Source organism: Schistocerca gregaria, chromosome 4 (genome assembly GCF_023897955.1).
Source record: "Schistocerca gregaria isolate iqSchGreg1 chromosome 4, iqSchGreg1.2, whole genome shotgun sequence".
Lineage (NCBI taxonomy): Eukaryota > Metazoa > Arthropoda > Insecta > Orthoptera > Acrididae > Schistocerca > Schistocerca gregaria.
Window position 1 is genome coordinate 652,148,959 of NC_064923.1, and position 21,726 is coordinate 652,170,684.

A 21,726-nucleotide genomic window follows, 5' to 3' on the forward strand; every position below is an offset into this window, starting at 1 on the left:
TCACACAAAATATTTTTTCTGTTACGTCATAACAGTCCCTCTTAACACAAAAATTTGTGACATTTCGCCACATCTTCGTTATATTCCTTGACCACAAACCGACAAAAATTAAAACTGCAATCGAAAGCAAAAATGGCTTAGCTTTTTGGACCTTGTGGTCTGCTTCTGATGCAACCATACCAGCGTACTGAAGCTAGCCGTACTAAATAATCACCGCTGATCTGCCTGTTCATGCGTTTGCCGGCCGTTGTGGCCAAGCGGTACTAGGCGCTTCGGTCTGGAACTGCGCGACCACTACGGTCGCAGGTTCGAATCCTGCCTCGGGCATGGATGTGTGTGATGTCCTTAGGTTACTTAAGTTTAAGTAGTTCTAAGTACTAGGGGACTGATGACCTCAGATGTTAAGTCCCATAGCGCTCAGAGCCATTTGAACCAATTTTCTTTGTTCATGCGTTTATTGAGATCTACATAGTTTTGCAATCAAGTAAATGCGCATTAAGTGGGACACCAAAAGTCCCGACATTTGGGAGCTGCTAACAATACCATATATACACCGTAATAAGTTAAGGAATAGTCAAGTACGTGAAACTACCGAAATGAGTTCGCGTCGATGGCTATAAACAAGACGGTTAGAAAATGATGCGCTATTTTCTGAACAGGGCTTCCTTCGCCGCCATTGACTAGCGTTCAAATTAATGACCTCCCCCAGCGCCTCCGCACTGTTTCGTTTCATCCTTTTTGTAATGAGAAACAAAACGCTGAAGGCAGGTGTGGTTTAGATGTGTGCTCGACGTCTGTCGATGTTCTCTGTTAAGTCAGCAGAAATATGACCGGTAAGTAATATACGCAGTATGCATCTATTTCGAAACACAGTAAATACAGAACAATTGAGGGAAGCTACCTGTTAGTTATGCGTACTAAGCGCCTACAGTATTAAGAATCTCTCTGACGTGGTTTATGTCTGACGGTCATATATAAAATGGCTCTGAGTACTATGGGACTTAACATCTATGGTCATCAGTCCCATAGAACTTAGAACTACTTAAACCTAACTAAACTAAGGACAGCACGCAACACCCAGTCATCAAGAGGCAGAGAATATCCCTGACCCCGCCGGGAATTGAACCCAGGAGTCATGTATAGATTTCGACCACACCGCTTTCCACAGTATTTATATCGGGTTCCTACAGCCGACCCGTCAGATACAAGACTGAGCTGCACAACGAGGACCAGCGCAGCTCTACACGAAACGCTACGAACGGAAAAGTTTCAAAGAAAAATTGGAAATTTGTTGTAAGGTCTTATGGAACCAAACTGCTGAGGTCATCGGTCCCTAAGCCTACACACTACTTAATCTAACTTATGCTATGGACAATACACACACTCACGCCCTAGGGAGGACTCGAAACTCCGACGGGGAAAGCCGCACTGACCGTAGCCAGGCGCCTCAGACCGCGCGGATATCCCGCGCGGCAGTTTCACAGACCAAAACTGTACAACGTAGAATAATTGCCAACAACTAACTCCCAGTTTACACTGATATGACAAACGACATGGGATAACGATATGCGCATATACAGATGGCGGTAGTATGGCGTTCACACGCTGTAAAAGGGCAGTGCATCGGCGTATCTGTTATATGTACTATGGCGATTCGTGTGAAGTTTCCGACGTGATTATGGCTGCACGACGGGAATTAGCTAGACGCAAGGGACGTTCCATTTCTAAAATCGTTAGGGAATTCAATATTCCGCGATCCACAGTGTCAAGAGCGTGCCGAAAATGCTAAATTACAGGCATTACCTCTCAGCATGGACAACGCAGTGGCTGATGTCCTTCACTTAACGATTGAGAGCTACGGCGTTTACGTGGAGTTGTGAGTGCTACCAAACGAGCAACACTGCTTGAAATATCCGCAGAATCAATATGGGACGTACGACGGATGTATCTGTTAGGAAGGAGCGGTGAAATATTGCGTTAATGGGCTATAGCAGCAGAAGACCGACGAGAGTGCTTTTGCTATCAGCACTGCATTGCAGCACCTCTTCTGGGTTCGTGACCACATCGTTTTCACCCTAGATGACTGGAAAACCGTGGTATACTCTGACAAAGCCCGATTTCAGTTGGTAGGAGATGATGGTAGGGTTCGAATGTGGCGCAGACCTCACGAAGCCTTGAACCTAAGATGTCAACGTGGCACTGTGCAAAGTTATGATGCCTCCATAATGAAGTGGGTTGTGTTTCCGTGGAGTATAATGGGTTCTTTGGTGTATTTTCGGCTACTTGCACAACATTTGCAGCCATTTATGGACTGCATGTTCTAACAATACCACCACTTACAAAGTAGGTTAGAAATCAGATTAATAATGTTGCTCACGCAGCATATGTTCGCTTTATCGGGCAACAGCAAAGTTATGGTATCGTCAGAATGGAAATAATGAAGTCACTGTAAAAAAGTCATTAATTTTGGCACATATCTTGAAGGATTCCCACGTAGATTTCTTCGAAGTTGTTGTGGCTCACCTTGTCGATTCTAGGGTGATTCCACTTTGACTGCTAGAAGGTCCAGACCTGTATTTTAGCAATATTTGAAGACCTAACAAATGCGTTTTTCAGGAAATTCTTAATGATCAAACAATCCCTGATCAGAACAATGGTATGGTAGAAATAATTTTTGACTTGGTGTTCACGATCCACATTTTTATTAAACTTCTTGTAAATTCACATATACTACTTCTTAATTGTCACATTATCAAGAAAACAGTTTTGTATCCATCTTCATATATTTAATTTCCACTTTAACCAAACACAAGCCTTCACTGTTCTTTTACAAAGCGAAATAACAATTTAACTTCTGCAAAGTGAAACAAAGACTGCTCTGTGCACATTCGCGCCATAACGGTTACAAGTAAGTCAAAGATTATGACAGTCTCACAGAAGTGAATACACACAAGAACCATATCACTGTAATATATCGATACATCGGAGTACCTATACATTAATAAAACCAAATGTGAATATTGTCACAAAAATGTGTCTGTTACTTCGCAGAAAAGTAGTACGATATTACTGGTATCGTGAACTTGGGTTGGAGTGCCGTAATGGCCAAGTAAATAAAGAACCATTACAATGTTCCCAAACAATGATGGGATTTTAATGGACGACAATGCGCCATGTCACCGATCCACAATCATTCACCGTTGGCTTTTAGAACGCCCTGGACAGTTCAAGCGAATGATTCGGCCATTAAGATCGCCCGACATTAGTCCCATCGAACATTTAGGGGACGTAATCAAGAGGTCAGTTCGTGCACAAAACACTGCGCCTTCAACATTTTCGCAATTACGGACAGCTGTAGAGGCAGCATGGCTCAGTATTTTGTATGGAGTTCCAACGACTCGTCGAGTCCATGCTACGTCAAGTTGCTGCTTTACGCCGGCCAAAAGTATGTCCGACACGATATCCTGTGACTTTGTCACCTCAGTGTGGTCGGCGTGTCTTCGCGTATTGCTGTACACACTGTATTGAACAACGCGCGTTTCTACATCTACATTTACATCTACATTTATACTCCGCAAGCCACCCAACGGTGTGCGGCGGAGGGCACTTTACGTGCCACTGTCACTACCTCCCTTTTCTCTTCCAGTAGCGTATGGTTCGCGGGAAGAACGACTGTCTGAAAGCCTCCGTGCGCGCTCGAATCTCTCTAATTTTACATTCGTGATCTCCTCGGGAGGTATAAGTAGGGGGAAGCAATATATTCGATACCTCATCCAGAAACGCACCCTCTCGAAACCTGGCGAGCAAGCTACACCGCGATGCAGAGTGCCTCTCTTGCAGAGTCTGCCACTTGAGTTTGTTAAACATCTCCGTAACGCTCTCACGGTTTCCAAATAACCCTGTGACGAAACGCGCCGCTCTTCTTTGGATCTTCTCTATCTCCTCCGTCAACTCGATCTGGTACGGATCCCACACTGATGAGCAATACTCAAAGACAGGTCGAACGAGTGTTTTGTAAGCCACCTCCTTTGTTGATGGACTACATTTTCTAAGGACTCTCGCAATGAATATCAACCTGGTACCTGCCTTACCAACAATTAATTTTATGTGATCATTCCACTTGAAATCGTTACGCACGAATACTCCCAGATATTTCACAGAAGTAACTGCTTCCAGTGTTTGTTCCGCTATCATATAATCATACAATAAAGGATCCTTCTTTCTATGTATTCGCAATACATTACATTTGTCTATGTTAAGGGTCAGTTGCCACTCCCTACACCAAGTGCCTATCCGCTGCAAATCTTCCTGCATTTCGCTACAATTTTCTAATGCTGCAACTTCTCTGTATACTACAGCATCATCCGCGAAAAGCCGCATGGAGGCGTCTCAGACGAGTTTGGCTGTCACGCTCCTCTCCTAATAGCACCAGAGGCCTCGTGTGTTCAGAAAAGGAAATGCGCGTGGGTGCGGTTGACTCGCATAGGAGGTCCGAGCAAGAGAGGCTGGCCGCGCCTCGCCGCAAAAGGGTAATCCTAAGGACTAAAATGGTAGCGGCGTGCCTCCTCCCGAACAATAGTAGGCCACGCGGCCAGAAAAACTGAGAGCGAGTGATGCGGCCGGCTGGCGGGCGGGCTCATTAATGCCGGGCTCAGGAACAAAAGGACGCTCGTAGCTGATGGAGCAGGCCGTGAGGGCACGCGAGGCAGCCGCAGGGGGGGGGCTGACAGCCGTCCCTAGATGTCCGTCCAGATCTGCGCACACACACATGTCCCGTATCTACGCTTACACTCTACAAGCCACCTTACGGTGGCTCCCGAAAGCCCGAAAAGGTATCTTGTGAACCACTATCAACAGCCAGTAAAAGACGCATATATATATATATATATATATATATATATATATATATATATATATATATATATATATATATATATGGGGTGGTCCATTGATTGTGACCGGGCCAAATATCCCACGAAATAAGCTTGAAACTAAAAAACTACAAAGAACGAAACTAGCTTAAGGGGGAAACCAGATGGCGCTATTGTTGGCCCGGTAGATGGCACTGCTATATGTCAAACGGATATCAACTGGATTTTTTAAAATAAGAACTCCAATTTTTATTACATATTCATCTAGTACGTAAAGAAATATGAATGTTTTAGTTGGAGCACTTTTTTCGCTTTGTGATAGATGGCGCTGTAATAGTCACAAACATATGGCTCACAATTTTAAACGAACGGTTGGTAACAGGTAGGCTGGGCTCTGAGCACTATGGGACTTAACATCTATGGTCATCAGTCCCCTAGAACTTAGAACTACTTAAACCTAATTAAACTAAGGAAATCACACACATCCATGGCCGAGGCAGGATTCGAACCTTCGACCGTAGCGATCACGCGGTTCCAGACTGAAGCTCCTAGAACCGCACGGCCTCACCGCCCGGCGTTAACAGGTAGGTTTTTTAAGTTAAAATACAGAACGTAGGTACGTTTGAACATTTTATTTCGGTTGTTCCAATATGATACATGTACCTTTGTGAACTTATCATTTCTGAGCACGCATGGTGCTACAGCGTGATTACCTGTAAATACCACATTAATTCAATAAATGCTCAAAATGATGTCCGTCAACGTCAATGCATTTGGCAATCCTTGTAACGACATTCCTCTCAACAGCGAGTAGTTCACCTGCCGTAATGTTCGCACATGCATTGGCAATACGCTGACGCATGTTGTCAGGCGTTGTTGGTGGATCATGACAGCAAATATCCTTCAGCTTTCCCTACAGAAAGAGATCCGGGGACGTCAGATCCGGTTAACGTGCGGGTCATGGTATGGTGCCTCGACGACCAATTCACCTGTTATAAAAAATGCTATTCAATACCGCTTCAACCGCACGCGAGCTATGTGCCGGACATCCATCATGTTGCAAGTACATCGCCATTCTGTCATGCAGTGAAACATCTTGTAGTAACATCGGTAGAACACTACGTAGGGAATCAGCATACATTTCACCATTTAGATTGCCATCTATAAAATGGGGGCCAATTATCCTTCCTCCCATAATGCCGCACCATACATTAACTCGCCAAGGTCGCAGATGATCCACTTGTCGCAGCCATCGTAGATTTTCCGTTGCCCAATAGTGCATTTTATGCCGGTTTACGTTACCGCTGTTGGTGAATGACGCTTCGTCGCTAAATAGAACGAGTGCAAAAAAATCTGTCTTCGTCCCGTAATTTCTCTTACGCCCAGTGGCAGAAGTGTACACGACGTTCAAAGTCGTCGCCATGCAATTCCTGGTGCATAGAAACATGGTACGGGTGCAATCGATGTTGATGTAGCATTCTCAACACCGACGTTTTTGAGATTGCCGATTCTCACTCAATTTGTCTGCTACTGATGTGCGGATTAGCCGCGACAGCAGCTAAAACACCTACTTGGGCATCATCATTTGTTGCAGGTCGCGGTTGACGCTTCACATGTGGCTGAACACTTCCTGTGTCCTTGAATAACGTAAGTATCCGGCGAACGGTCCGGACACTTGGATGATGCCGCCCAGGATACCGAGCAGTATATACAGCATACGCCCGTTGTGCATTTTGATCACAATAGCCATACATTAACACGATATCGACCTTTTCCGCAATTGGTAAACGGTCCATTTTAACACGGGCAATGTATCACAAAGCAAATACCGTCCGCACTGGCGGAATGTTACGTGAAACCACGTACTTATACGTTTGTGACTATTACAGAGTCTTCAGTCACAAAGCGAAAAAAGTGGTCCAACTAAAACATTCATACTTCTTTACGTACTACACGAATGCGTAATAAAAATGGGAGTTCCTATTTAATAAACGCAGTTGATATCCGTTTGACCTATGGCAGCGCCATCTAGTGGGCCAACCATAGCGTCATCTGGATTCTCCCTTCAAGCTATACGAGTTTCGTTCTTTGTTCTTTTTTGTTTGGTGCTTATTTTGTGAGATATTTTGTCCGGTCACTCTCAATGGCCCACCCTCTATATGCAAGCAAACCTTCCGGGAATACAATTAAAAAATCCTCCTACATCGTTTTAACGACTCCACGAAACAAGCAGAAAAACTCATTATGCAAACCAAGAGAAAGTACTTGAAGGAGCAACTGGACGCTATAGAGGAAAATTTCCGCAATCACAACACGAGAGAATTCTACAGGACTTCCGCAAGGAAGGTGCGCGCGTACGCACCTCAAAACTTATGCTTCAGAAATCAAGATGGAAAACTCGCATTAACTAATCACGAGAATTGTCAGGAACTGGCACGATATTTATCTGCCCTGAACGTGAAACAAGATTCCCTACACAGGACTACACCTTCACTCACCCAGAATTACTCCCAACAACAGAGAAAGAGATTCACAAAGATATCCTTAAATTAAGAAACAACAAGGCGTCCGGTGAAGACAGCATCATTGCAAAACTACTAGAGAACCTCGGACGAAAGTCTTTACGGGAACTTACACAAATAATCTCAATCACCTGGCAAGCAGAAAAACTTCCTGACGACTGGATATGTGTACTTATCCAAACGCTGTGCAAGAAAGGAGACAGAACGAACGTCAACAATTACAGCGGAATCTCCCTGTTGCAAGTCTTCTATAAAATTTTCTCAGCGTGCTTATTCCAGAGAAGACAAGAACGTTGGAACACAAAATCGGTGAATTCCAGGCAGGCTTTCGCCCAGATCATTCACGCACAGACTAAATCTTCAATCTGAAGACAATTCTAAAATGCAAAGGTATGAGGAATACTAGAGTCTTTTGCATTTTCATAGATTTCAAGAAAATATGCGATTCTGTTGAGCGATAATCCTTATTCAACGTCTTAGATGAGCAGAGACTCGACCAAAAACTCTGCGACTAATGAAACAGACACTGGGCAACACAACTTTAAAAGTTAAATTCATCGGTGAAATCTCTGACGACTTAATGATCAAAACTGGAGTACGCCATGGTGACGGTTATCCCCACTATTGTTCAAGTTGGTCCTGGACAAAGTAATGAGGGAATGGGAAAAAGAACTGAACATCCATCAACACTGGAAACCAGCACGACTAGGACGATTGCCGGACAAGACAGAAATCTCAAAGCCAGCTTTCGTAGACGAACAAACAAACAGAAATACTAAAAAAATGTGCAAATAAAGTTGACTCGAGAATCTCTTTCCAGAAGTCGTAACTCTTTTGCTCAAAATCAAGCGTACAAACGTTGGGCACAAAATACGGGAAGATAAACAGAGCTACACATTTCAGACATAATGGTGAAATCCCCGAACCTACAGGAGGAGAATAGATCTTCCGGAAGACTCGTTTACAAAAGATTAAGAGAGTTTACGGTAGAACACAAGACATATGTAATAAGAAATGCATGCCCATTCAAACGAAGATCAGGCACTACAACATAGTAAACAAACCTGAAATACTGTATACAAATAAGACACTAACATTCCATACGAAAAGCGATATGGAAAGCATACTGAAGGAATCATGATAAAAATTCTCGATCCAAAGCTGACAGAAGATGGATACAGATTACACTCAAACACTCTAGGAAGACCACAGAGAAGATTTCAGATCTAGCAGCAGATGTCAGAACAAGAAGGTGAAAGCTCCACAAGCTCATGAGCAGGTTACCACCAACAAGACTAACCAACAGAATTTTGACATACATATAAGGGGTCAAGTAAACAATACTATGGATCACACAAGTCAAACCTGACGTAAAAAAAGCGCTAATCGATCTAATAGAAGTTCGAGACAATATATACGGAGACAAGATAGACAAGTTGAATGTTAGAGCATAGTCCGAAACCCCAAAGAAACCAGAGACAAAGTGGCCTGAGTATAGTAAGAGATTTCATGGAGAAAAAATGAGAAAATTGTAGAAGATCAGAAAGAATGCTTAAATGAGGCCGAGTGCTTTGTGTGAATCTGTAAGATCGTATACTATGCAAGCCAACTATCTTGTGATGCGGAGAGTATGTTGTGTACCCTGTCAAATACGGGCCATAGACGTACGTCCAAGTTTGCATCCACGCACGTTCTGCATCCACTCCTATATCATCCAAGCCACCCTGTGGTGTGTCGCAGTGGGTACTTTGTGTACCACTACCAATTACCATCTTTCCTAGTTCAGCTGCTAATGTCCTACTTGAAGGAGCTTAGATAAGCCTTTGCAAACTCGAATCTCTCTAATTTGACATCATGGCCTTTTCGTGAAATATAGGAAGAGGGAAGTATTATGCTGGTTCACTCTTCTTTGCACTTAACGCTCTCGGTATTCTCACAGAAAACCACTTGAGCAAATCCCAGTACTGGTAGGAATGGGGTTTCGTAAGGCACCTTTTTCGTGGAAATTTTTACACTGAATATCAGTGTGACATCTATCTTTCGCACGATTAACATTGTGTGATCGTTCCATGTTAAATCACTCAGTACACGTACTCCCAGATATTTAATAGCTGTGATTGTTACCAGTGATTTTCAGCAACCGTTAATCATATAATATCCAAACTTTCCTCCTATTTGTGTTCAATAAATTAGATTTTTTTTTATACTTCCTTGTTGTACTCTCGGGTGCATCTTTATGTCTGAAGATTTATTTGCGTGAGATTGACGTGGTGCGTTCCATTTCCAAGGAACACTTCAATCAAATCACAAAAAAATTTTAATTTTTTCATCAGATGACAGTGCAGTGCGCCAAGGAACACGACATCTACCTGGGCGGTGGTATATACTGCCTTCTGGGTCTCGTGGACGAACAGTTTTTACATTTTCTTTGTTTGCGAAATCCATATCGTTTCCTACAGAGGATAGTTCAGGTCTCCAAGAATTTCATAAAATGCGAGCATAAAAAAATTCCAAAATTTTACAACGTACTACGTCAGTGATGTAAGCCTATAGTTTTCATCGTCCGTTTGATGAGCCTCTTTGAAAATAGTAATGACCTACGCATTTTCCCGATCAGTGCTAACTCTTCGTTCCTCCAGCGACGTACCGTAGATGGCTGGTAGAAAAGGTGCAAGTTCTTTCGTAGTATAGGCATTCATCAAGCCCAGTCGCCTTTTTCCTGTTCGGGGATTTTAGCTTATTTTCTACACCGCGGTCACTTGTTTCGATGTCTGTCGTTTTGGCGATCGCTGGACGATTTAAGGGATGAAACAATTTTGGAAAAAGTAGATTTCTGTCTGTGTAAATCACAATGACAAGTGGTGTGGCTTATTATAAGCATGAGGGTGGGTGGATAACCTTGGAACTCATGATGACTCCTCGAATGTGAGCGCCATGTATGTCTCGGATGAAGATGATTCCTCAAGGCGGGCCGGAGTGGCCGAGCGATTCCAGGCGCTAAAGTCTGGAACCGCGCTGCTGCTACGGTCGCAGGTTCGAATTTTGCCTGGGGCATGGATGTGTGTGATGTCCTTAGGTTAGTTAGCTTTAAGTAGTTCTATGTTCTAGGGGATTGATGACCTCAGAAGTTAATCCCATAGTGCTCAGAGCCATTTGAACCATTTGATTCCTCAAGGCGTCGTCAAGAAATTGCAGTATATTAAATGAGACATGATAGCGGCAGTCTAAAGTTTCAATCACCGCTTCGAAAAATAAAAGTATTTAATTATTTTTTTGTTGGCAAGCAGGTACATGCCTGTAGATCTGGAAATACATCGACATCTACGCGTCACAGTACCGGAGCAAACTTACAGAAGAGCCAAAAGCAAATGACACAGTCACTTATAATGTGGTATAATGCAATAACTTGTTTACCCCCATTTGAAGCGGTGCAATGTTTCTACAAGGTAGTGCACCATTGTGTCATACAGGGCTTAGACGGCGCATTAGCTTACAGCGTGATCCAGCCATGAGAATACAGATACATATAGGATGAGTCGGCTGCACCTAGCCCTGGGCCTTATGCAACCCGCAACGCCTTCAAATACCACAAGCAAAATGTTCATATTCTCTCACTCTGTGAGCAAACTACCAGTCCTATATAAAAATGAATAGGGCGTTTTTGTAAGAAATTTAATGTAGACGCCATACTTCTCGAATTATTCAAGAGAAACGTAAAAAAGTGACCTTCGAATACGTTTTTCATGAACAACTCGAAAACTGTGGCCTCCAGCGAAAATGTATCCCAATACAAAATTTCAGTGCATTAAATTTCCTACAATGAGGTTACATTCATTTTTTCCTGTGGGATTAATAGTTTACACTTAGTGAGGGAAAGAATGAGAAAATCTCGCGTGAAGTTTGTGAAGGTGTTGAGAATTACATAAACCTATCGGTGGGTGCAGCTGCATCACCACATATAGAAATATATATACGGGGGCGGAGTGGAGAAGGAGCGTGGGAGGAAGGAGAAGGAGAAGGAGAGAGAGAGCGGGGAGGGGGAGGGGGGGGAGATCAGTGACTACGACTGTGTCACAAATCGGCCATCAACATAGGGGGCTGGCGTGCGCAGCTCATCAGTCCTCCAGGCACAACAAACAGCGCCGCGCGCAGACCTGCCAAGCGTTTCGACTCGCCATCAGGAATGTGGGCGTGGCGTGCACCGGCGAAGAACTGACGTGGAAGAACACCACCTCCCGTTCCGAGAACGACGTCGGAACGCGATGCGCCTCCCCTTGACTCTGGACTTTAAGGGCCAAGCCCTTACACACAAACGTCAGCGACTTCATAACTGCTAGTAATGCTGTGTCGAAAATGCCTGCTTTGGTAAGAATGAGATACAAACGCACTGGTTGCCTTTAGCGCATTTTCCTCTTTTACCTACCATTATCTACATTTTCACGGTGTCTCCACGTGGTGGGCACTCTGAATGTAATACGGGATCAGGTGGCCAACAAGGCAAGAATTCCCCAGTCATTTCATTGCCCCCAGACGATTGTGGAACTCCAGCTCTGGGGGAGTGCAGGCAACGGAATTTTCTCTATCTACCACGACAATACTAAAGCGAATTCTTTACAGACGAATGGAAAAACTGGTAGAAGCCGACCTGGGCGAAGATCAGTTTGGATTCCGCAGAAATATTGGAACACGTGAGGCTATACTGACCCTACGACTTATCTTAGAAAATAGATTAAGGAAAGGCAAACCTGCATTTCTAGCATTTGTAGACTTAGAGAAAGCTTTTGACAATGTTGACTGGAATACTCTCTTTCCAATTCTAAAGGTGGCAGGGGTAAAATGGATGGCAGTTATAAGAATCGAGGGGCATGAAAGGGAAGCAGTGGTTGGGAAGGGAGTGAGACAGGGCTAGAGTCTATCCCCGATGTTATTCAATATGTATATTGATGGTCCAAATGGCTCTGAGCACTATGGGACTTAACATCTGTGGTCATCAGTCCCCTAGAACTTAGAACTACTTAAGCCTAACTAACCTAAGGACATCACGCAAATCCATGCCCGAGGCAGGATTCGAACCTGCGACCGTAGCAGTCCCGCGGTTCCGGACTGAGCGCCTGAATTATGTATATTGAGCAAGCAGTGAAGAAAACAAATGAAAAATTCGGAGTAGGTATTAAAATCCATGGAGAAGAAATAAAAACTTTGAGGTTCGCCGATGACTTAAATTAGTAGATGAGGTTTGCTATTTGGGGAGCAAAATAACTGATGATGGTCGAAGTAGAGAGGATATAAAATGTAGACTGCTTATGGCAAGGAAAGCGTTTCTGTAGAAGAGAAATTTGTTAACTCGAGTATAGATTTAAGTGTCAGGAAGTCGTTTCTGAAAGTATTTGTATGGAGTGGAAGTGAAACATGGACGATAAATAGTTTGGACAAAAAGAGAATAGAAGTTTTCGAGGTGTGGTGCTACAGAAGAATGCTGAAGATTAGATGGGTGGATTACATAACTAATGAGGAAGTATTGAATAGAATTGAGTAGAAGAGGAGTTTGTGGCACAACTTGACTAGAAGAAGGGACCGGTTGGTAGGACATGTTCTGAGGCATCAAGGGATCACAAATTTAGCATTGGAGGGCAGCGTGGAGGGTAAAAATCATAGAGACCAAGAGATGAATACACTAAGCAGATTCAGAAGGATGTAGGTTGCAGTAGATACTGGGAGATGAAGAAGCTTGCACAGGATAGAGTAGCATGGAGAGCTGCATCAAATCAGTCTCAGGACTGAAGACCACAACAACAACAACAATCGACGGAGTATCCAAAATAGTAAACTTGGGGACCGATTGACGAATGTGTGATGCTGCAGCACAATTTCACCGCGCAGTTGGCAATGACTGTAAAGAGAGGACATTTCGACAACCGGGCATGAAGCCTTTCTGAATTCCATACTGTGCACTCAGTTAGACAGTAATCACGCCTCGCAGACACGGGCAGGAACAACATACGCAGATGACCGCATTTTAGAGATGACGATGACGTGTTGTTGAGGTCAAAGAAGCCGGTTGGAGTAGTTGGCGATTGACTCGACATCTGAATAGGACGGGTGCTACTCTTCGACGATGTTGGCAGGAATGGGTGAACCATGGTCGAACACAGCGTCAAGAAGAAAGTGCTCAATCTAGAGAGACGAAAGAACGTGAGGACCGAGTAATCGTCAGAGAGGCACTTAGATCCTCAGATTCATCATTACACGTTGCTGACCTCAGAAACCCAACTTCCTGTGTTATCTGAAATATGCTATCGTGAGTGCGTCTTGCAGCGATCATCACCACACGCTAAAAGTCAGTTAATTTGCGATGTGCTACCATGTGCAAACAGTTCAGATATCGCGTCAACATTAGGCCTGTTGCAAATCGTACGTATTAGATACTGAGTAACGTCCCACTACCGGAAGTTTGCCTTACTCCACTGCGCTAATTCGTGTCTGACTCGGACCGCATCTGTAATTTTCTTATTCCAGCAGCTGGTCTCAACAGAGTGCGTAGTTAACGAGCAACGACACGGCGATTCGAGCCTAGTCAGCAGCGACACGGAGAAGCGAATTCGTATCCCATTTCGTTGCTTTTAATGTTGGCCAGATCGGTATCGCGTTTTCGTTGTATCTTTTCGTTGCATCCAGTTTTAATGCAAAAAACACCAAATATGGCACTTTACCTTAAGGGGGGATAGGACGTCAAACGGGCCGGCTTGGAGCAGCAGAGTCACCACAGGACACTTTAATTTCTACTGTCTGTACTTTTACAAATAAATTCATAAAACTTTGTCAACATTACTAGGAAGGATTGGGGACTCACACTCATCGCAGCGGAAATTCAAAAAGGTAGCAAAATAACTATTTCTTTACATGTGAAATTTCATCGTTTTTTCACTTATTACTGGCCGCATTTGTTGCTATAGGTACACTTTTCTTTCTAAGTAAGAGAGATTTTTCGATGACTTTTGCACAGCATACTAACCATAGTTACACGTGTATGAAACTCTAGAATTTTCCAGATCTATTAAAAACTGTGGAAAAATTGAGATAATTAACTATAAAACTTGAGTTTTTCTAAACATGAAGTTTAAAATATAACAGTTCATTCATTTTTTCATAAATTAAATAACTTCTACAGTTTCATACACATGTAACTATGGTTTGTATGCTGTGCAAAAGTCATCGAAGAATCTCTCTTACTTAGGAAGAAAAGTGTACCTATAGCAACAAATGCAGCCAATAGTAAATGAAAAAATGGTGAAATATCACATGTAAAGAAAATGTGTTTTGTTACGTTTTTGAGCTTCCACTGCTATGAGTATGAATCCTGTATCCTTCCTGGTCATGCTGTTAAAGTTTTATGAATTTATTCGTAAAAGTATAGACAGTGGAGATTAAAATGTCCTGTGGTGCCTCTCCTGCTCCAAGTCGGCCCGTTTGACTTCCTACCCCCCTTAAGAACTAAAATACTGTGTGTGTATTATCCTCTCTCCCCGTCAGCCAATCACAGCATATCAGTAACAGAGTGTCTGTGATCAGACGCGATTAGTAACGAAGGTAGCAAGTGACGACTTCCTTATAGCTGCTATAGGCCTCGACAGTTGGGAATACATACTTCTTAAATTTAAGTCTTTAGTTATAAAAGCTTAATCTACAGTCACGCCATACTCCGCAACATTCGGGCGTCCTACAGGACACGTCTACCAACGGGACAACCCTTCCCATCATTTTCGGTCACTGAGTTTTTTGGAAATTTGTGGTAAGTTCCTATGGGACCAAACTGCTGAGGTCATCGGTCCCTAGGCTTACACGCTACTTAACTTTAACACCTACTCCAGAGGGAGGACTCGAACCCCCGACGGGGGGGCAGCCGCGCGAACCGTACAAGGCGCCTCGGACCGCACGGCTACCGCGCGCGGCCACTGAGTTTATATGGATGTTGATTACCAAAGCTCTCTGTTACGGCACGCACAAAACCCGTGCTTTGTGCGTCGGGCTATCCACCCCCACGCCCAGCATGACGACTCCCCGTTATAGGAAGGCCAGCGAAGCGTCACGAAGTGGGTCAGCTCTAGAGAAGGATGGGGGCAGAAAAGTCGTCCACAGCCTGAGCTTGTGAACGGGGCCACTATTCGTCGCGGGCACAACAAGCGGATGGCGCGAGTCATCCTCGGGAATTGAGTGATTACAAGCGCCTTGAGTGGTACAGTAGCGCGGCCGCGTTCTGGGAACCACCCTCTTCTCGTGTGGTCCACTGCATGCATTGCAGATGAACCACATAATCCGCCTATCCGAACAACTCATCGTTATCGCATCTGTGCCTGCGCCGTGACGTCTTTCCTAGAAGAGAGGGCTTTGGCTTTGCGAAGAAGAGCACATCGTAATATTTCCATACTACGTAATTCTGGGAAGTTCTTCTCCTTGTATTTTCTTGTTTAATCGCTACGTTCCACTATTGTTGCAGCAGTTAACACAGCGAAGGCAACTAGTTCTAGGGAGTCTGTATAAATGATTTTCTCCTTTTATTAGTTCATACATTTTATTTGGTATTAAATATCATCACATTCAATTATTACATTTATCTGGACACAATGCTTATGTACCTATCTTTGGTACAACTATAAGAGAACATTTTTACTATAGAAATTGACCTATCAATGGTGACGATGAGACGGTTGACGTGTTAGCATGACTGTTGTTGGGTTAGCTTTTGTGTGAAAGGACATGGATAAAAAGTTTGGACTGATGTGAGGATTGTATCAACGTGAATTGCTGAAAGACAGAGGTTATTGTTGAGTGAACAATGAACTGTGCGTTGCACTTTCATTTCTGAATGAACTAAGTTTTTTCGTGTTCAAGTCATGCTTATCGGTAGGTCGTTGGTGGAACAATGCAAGTGCACAATAACGAATTTAAACATTAGAGGGCTGTGCTTTGATGTCAATAAGCTTTGTAGTACGTTGTAAACCCCCATGAGCAGAAACTGTTTCGCGGGTGCCACAGAGTGGGACCTCCTATGTACCATAATACCCCGCGTGTTCCAAACTGTGCACACTCTGGAACTGCAGTCCTCACGACAGCTGCGACACTACGGATTCGACCCATGACGTGTAAGAGACATTTAACGGAACTGCAGATATTGTTTTCAACTCAGAAACCGTCAAATACTAGCATCGCGCTTCTTCATCACCGTACTTTACCGGAATCCTGCAACGAGGTGTTCTACAGCTAAGGAGGGGATTTCTGAAACAGACTGCCAAGTGGGATCAGGCTGTCTATCGCAGGATTTGTGCATTATGCGTTCCACTTTAAATTATAACGAAGGGTCAGGAGAAAGAACGAGATAAGTCAATTTTTACGAAACTCGAGAAAAAGTTTGAAATGTGATTACCTCAATATATAACAACATACAATACTTTTCATTTCATAAATTAAACATCATGATTGCATAGAATGTGGAACTAGCGTCACTGACATCCAATCTTCCCAGAAGGAAGTAATTTCCCAAAATGTAGTGAAGCGTCGCTTTCTAGTGGGAAAGAAACAGCTACGTCAAGCGAAACAGACACCATAATTTCGCAATAATCATGAATAACTAGTTTTTGGTTGTGATAATACAGTGATAGTACTCATATCACCTATACTTAGCCGAGCTTGTTTAAGAACTGCACAGCACAAGGCTTTAATCAGGCTTTGCAATGCATGCCTTAAGAGCTATGAGTACTTCTTCATCTCCCATACTGTGAAACAAACCTCTTCTACTGCGTACTTTTGCTTCCCATATTTTGAGCGGTGATGGTATGGACCAGAACAAGAAAAAAACGTCCAGTGATGAAGGGCTCTAAAGTGAATAACTTAAGAGCTATGAGCACTTCTTCGTCTTCGCTATGGGAAACAGTATTTCTTCTATTGAACAAGTGCTCATATCTCGTAAGCTATACATCGTACAGCCCATGTTTATTGAACTTTTAGGCTTAAAATGATCGTTCCTGTGATATCATCCGTTCCTCGTGGGACGTCCTGCATAGACTCCTTCAGTGTCCTCATTCAAGGCATGAGTGATGAAGTGAAATATGAATGACGTTACTTCAATTGTGCCCTTTTTCACAATGCATTCAGGATAAACATAAAAAAGAATTCCTTGTTGCAGGAACACAGATATTGAATGAATCCATCGAAAGTTTTCGCTTAAAGTAAACGTCATTGGTTGCTGGATTTGGCAGGAATACGTTTTTTGCAAAATCTATGCAAATAGCCACCTCCTTACTCCTTTTCCTTGCCTCAGGTTTACTAGTAAATTTCGAGAAAAAAGTGAGTAAACTGATTTTTTTCCCCTGGCCCTTCAGATTTTGTTCCGCTTGTAATGTTGTAGTAGATTAACAGTATTGTCAACAATGCCGCGAAAGTAGTAACCTATCAATGTAGTATTCCTCCCTACAATTTTTCTGTTAATTTATAAAATAGTAGTCCCATATGCTACCATTCCTTCAGTACATTTACCATGTTCCTCAGAATCTGATTTGTCACGTAATAAATAATTTAAATTGTAAAGTGTAAAGATTTATAAATCTCCATTACACAACATACGCTCGAAATTGCTTACATGTGCTTTGTTCTGACTGGCGCGAACCGCAGCAGGCGCTGCATTCGAGTCTGACAGCTGGTGTATAACTGTTTGGTACTGATTTGTTTACAATCTAAAGCAAGTTGCACAGGCCGGGCGCGTCAGTGTATTGCAAATGACTGAGTCTATCTCTGGATACGTACTTTTCGACTACGGTGGTAATATAAACTTGTGAGCCCTATATCTACTATCAAATAATGATATTCATTTAATTTTCTTGTCTCCACATTTTTGCGTGCTTGTAGGACGAGTATGTAATTTTGAGCGTGGCAGTAAATTTAACTTCAATCGTTTTACGACAGGACCTCATACCTGGAGTTACTCACTCTATACTTGATATCATTCAGTGCCATAACGAGATTAGGTCACCACTTGATTATGTGGTCATTTACACTAATTAACATTTGTTTTGTAAATAAAAGATGCCTTTTCTTGCTGCACTGTAATTTATTTGCCCCAGACGCGTTTCGCCTTTTCTTACTCTACGGCATCTTCAGTGGGATCTATACCGATACAGTTTGTCTCGATATGTGCTATTTTTAAATTATCAAACAGTTCACGTAACTTTTTATGTAAATAAGTAATTACTTACAGTTCGTTGGCATCTGCGTTTCCTCTCATCTGGTCTGGAGGTCGCAATATCACTTCATTTCCGAAACATAGGCACATTTTTATATTCCGTACTTTTTCCGTCACTCTGTTCACCGTGTTTACCCTTACTTTGTGGTGCGTTATTACTCTTTTGCTACTAGTTATAAACATTTTTTTTCGAAAATTGTGTTTTTAACCCTGTAACGGTAAGGTTGGGGTTGGATCCGACCCCGGCGAGTCTGCTTTGTTTATAACTCCCCACTCCCTTTTCTGAGAGCGCCGTGGTTCCAGCTACCCCACCAGCCAGTCGTCTCGAGAGCGCCGAGGGGGCACGTCAGTCTGGTGAGTGACCTGCAGCTACCCTCTCTATCCGAAACCTACATTACCCGCGCTCGGGTTGGATCCGACTCCACCTTACTATTTACGTCACACTTATTAGTTTCTTTTGTGGGGAGGATTCAACCCCATATTGATGTTTATATTACATCTACGGTTTGTTTTCTGTTCTAGTATCTTACTAAAATGGCGCATCAACTCCTTAGAACTCCTGAGGAGATATACAACGAGTTTCTCCGACGGGAGGCTGAGTCAGAGAATGGCGACAATATCGATGCAGAAAACTGTTCAGAAACCACCTATTACATTATGTGTACAAAGACATTTAGTATTGAGAACTTTATATTTCGAAACTGCTGACACTGTAATTATTTTCTACAAGTAGTAAGAGATGTTTCTCATTTAGTTCCTATCTTTAGAAATTCTAAAGCACTCAAGTTCCTAGTTGATGACTGAATCTATTGATTTTTACTATGTTTTCAATAGTTTTGTAGAGAATATTTCTATTAAGGTATTTTTTTGTAATCAAGTTCCTATTTTTTTCCAAAGTACTTTATATTCTTACTTATTGACTACAAAAATAAAAAAAGCTTGTTATAATAAATATTATACGTGTTTAACTGATAATAAAACTTTTTCCCACTATTCATTTTTTATTTTACGCCGAAGAATCGATATTTGGAGGGTGGGGTCTGATCCAACGCCACCTTACCGTTTATGTCAGGAAACTTCACCTTACCGTTAGATGGTTAAAGACATAAATATTTTTCCTCCTATTTGGTTTGTTTAGTTACATGTTGCCAACTTAACGAAGTATACGTTGAAAACTAACATGTGTTCGTGGTGTTTATATCTGTGTGTGTTGGGAGGGGGGTGGCAAGGTGGAGGGGAGTGTGTTCAAATGTTTGAGTTGTAGGGTGTTGAATATGAATGTAATAGCTGTCAGAGTGTGGCTGAAAGCTTTGGTGATCAGTTGATTTGAGTTTTCGTATAAATGGTTCATGGACAAGTGAGTGAAAAGGGGCTGGGTGGTATTATTTTTATTATGATAACCCTCTTTTGGTGTATTGTTCTATTACTTTATCTATTAGTGTAAACAATGAATTGTCTGGCATGTCTGCTTGATGATTCAACAGGGTTTTCTCTTCTGCTTTGGTTTTCAGTATGTGGTAATTTTCTCGTAGGGTTAGAGTAATTACATTTAGATCGACCGTCCTACCGTGTTATAAAGTGGTTGCCGTTTTATGTTCAATTTGCTATCTCGTACGAACGTAATGTGGAACAGTCCCGCAGTCGCACTGTAGAATGTTTTCGTGGCGGGCGGCGGAGCAGGCGGTGAGTAGTCGCATAAAAAGCGCGATCCGACAGCTTGAGAGGAGCCGCGCGGGCTGCGGGGGTTTGCGGGCGGGTCTAGCTGGCAGGCGCTACGACGAGCGCGCTCAGTACTTACGTCTGTGGGGCGGCGTTTGACGTGGCCGGCTTCGGCCTGCAGCAGCGACGACGCGGCCAACAGCAGCAGCGCGGTCCACCTGCAACACAAGAAAAGCACCCGCTGTCACTCTGCACAAGTCTCAGCTCAGTCTCCACCCACATTGCAAGAGCTAGACCAGACAAAAAATCAGTCGTCTTGCAAGAGACATCAAGCTTATGCCATGTAAAATCACCTCTCACATCGATGATGGTCTTAATTTGGCTTAGAAGAGTCCACTGTGACGTATCAAGCTGACACCTGATTCAGAAGACCGCCAAAATTGCTGGATACTGATTGCTGGGTTGCACTCTCTATTCCAAACAGTCGTAGACATTTTATAAGGGATCGGATGATTTAACTGGCGAGTCGAGGTGCAATAGGAAGTCTGAGAGTTCATCAACATACTCGTGCAGCCCTGTGACCAAACAATTTTGTTCCGGACATATAGTTATCTTTACTTGGTTCCGTTGTCAGTTGTTGGTAAGAAACCAAAGCCGACTGAATTTACATGTTGTTCTTGTTGTGGTCTTTAGTCCTGAGACTGGTTTGTTGTAGATCTCCATGCTACTTTATCCTGTGTACGCTTCTTCATCTCCCAGTGTCTACTGCAACCTACATCCTTCTGAATCTGCTTAGTGTATTCATCTCTTGGTCTCCCTCTACGATTTTCACCCTCCACGCTGCCCTCCAATACTAAATTGATGATCCCTTGTGCCTCAAAATTTGCCCCACCAACCGATACCTTCTCCTAGTCAAGTTGGGCCAGAACTTTCTCTTCTCTCCAATTCTATTCAATACCTCCTCATTAGTTTTGTGATCTACCAATCTAATCTTCGCATTTCGAAAGCTTCTATTCTCTTGTTGTCCAAACTATTTATCGTCCATGTTTCACTTCCATATATGGCTACACTCCATCCAAATACTTTCAGAAACAACTTCCTGACACTTAAATCTATACTCAATGTTAACAAATTTCTCTTCTTCAGAAACGCTTTCCTTGCCATTGCTAGTCTACATTTTATACCCTCTCTACTTCGACCATCATCAGTTATTTTGCTCCCCAAATAGCAAAACTGATTTACTACTTTAAGCCTCTCATTTACTAATATAATTCCTGCAGCATCACCCCATTTAATTCGACTACATTCCATTATCCGCGTTTTGATTCTGTTGATGTTCATCTTATATCCTCCTTTCAAAAGACTGTCCATTCCGTTCAGATGCTCTTCCAGGTCCTTTGCTGTCTCTGACAGAATTACAATGTCATCGGCAAACCTCAAA

General features: G+C 42.9%; 1 protein-coding gene across 1 annotated transcript in view; it reads right to left on the bottom strand.

Moving 5' to 3' along the window:
- The window catches only part of LOC126267391 (papilin), a 1,111,154-nt gene that overhangs the window by 415,670 nt on the left and 673,758 nt on the right, over nucleotides 1–21,726 (bottom strand). Inside the window, exon 2 of the mRNA XM_049972582.1 lies at nucleotides 20,425–20,503. Coding sequence (XP_049828539.1) covers nucleotides 20,425–20,503 — 79 coding nt within the window. The remainder of the gene's footprint in view (nucleotides 1–20,424; nucleotides 20,504–21,726) is intronic.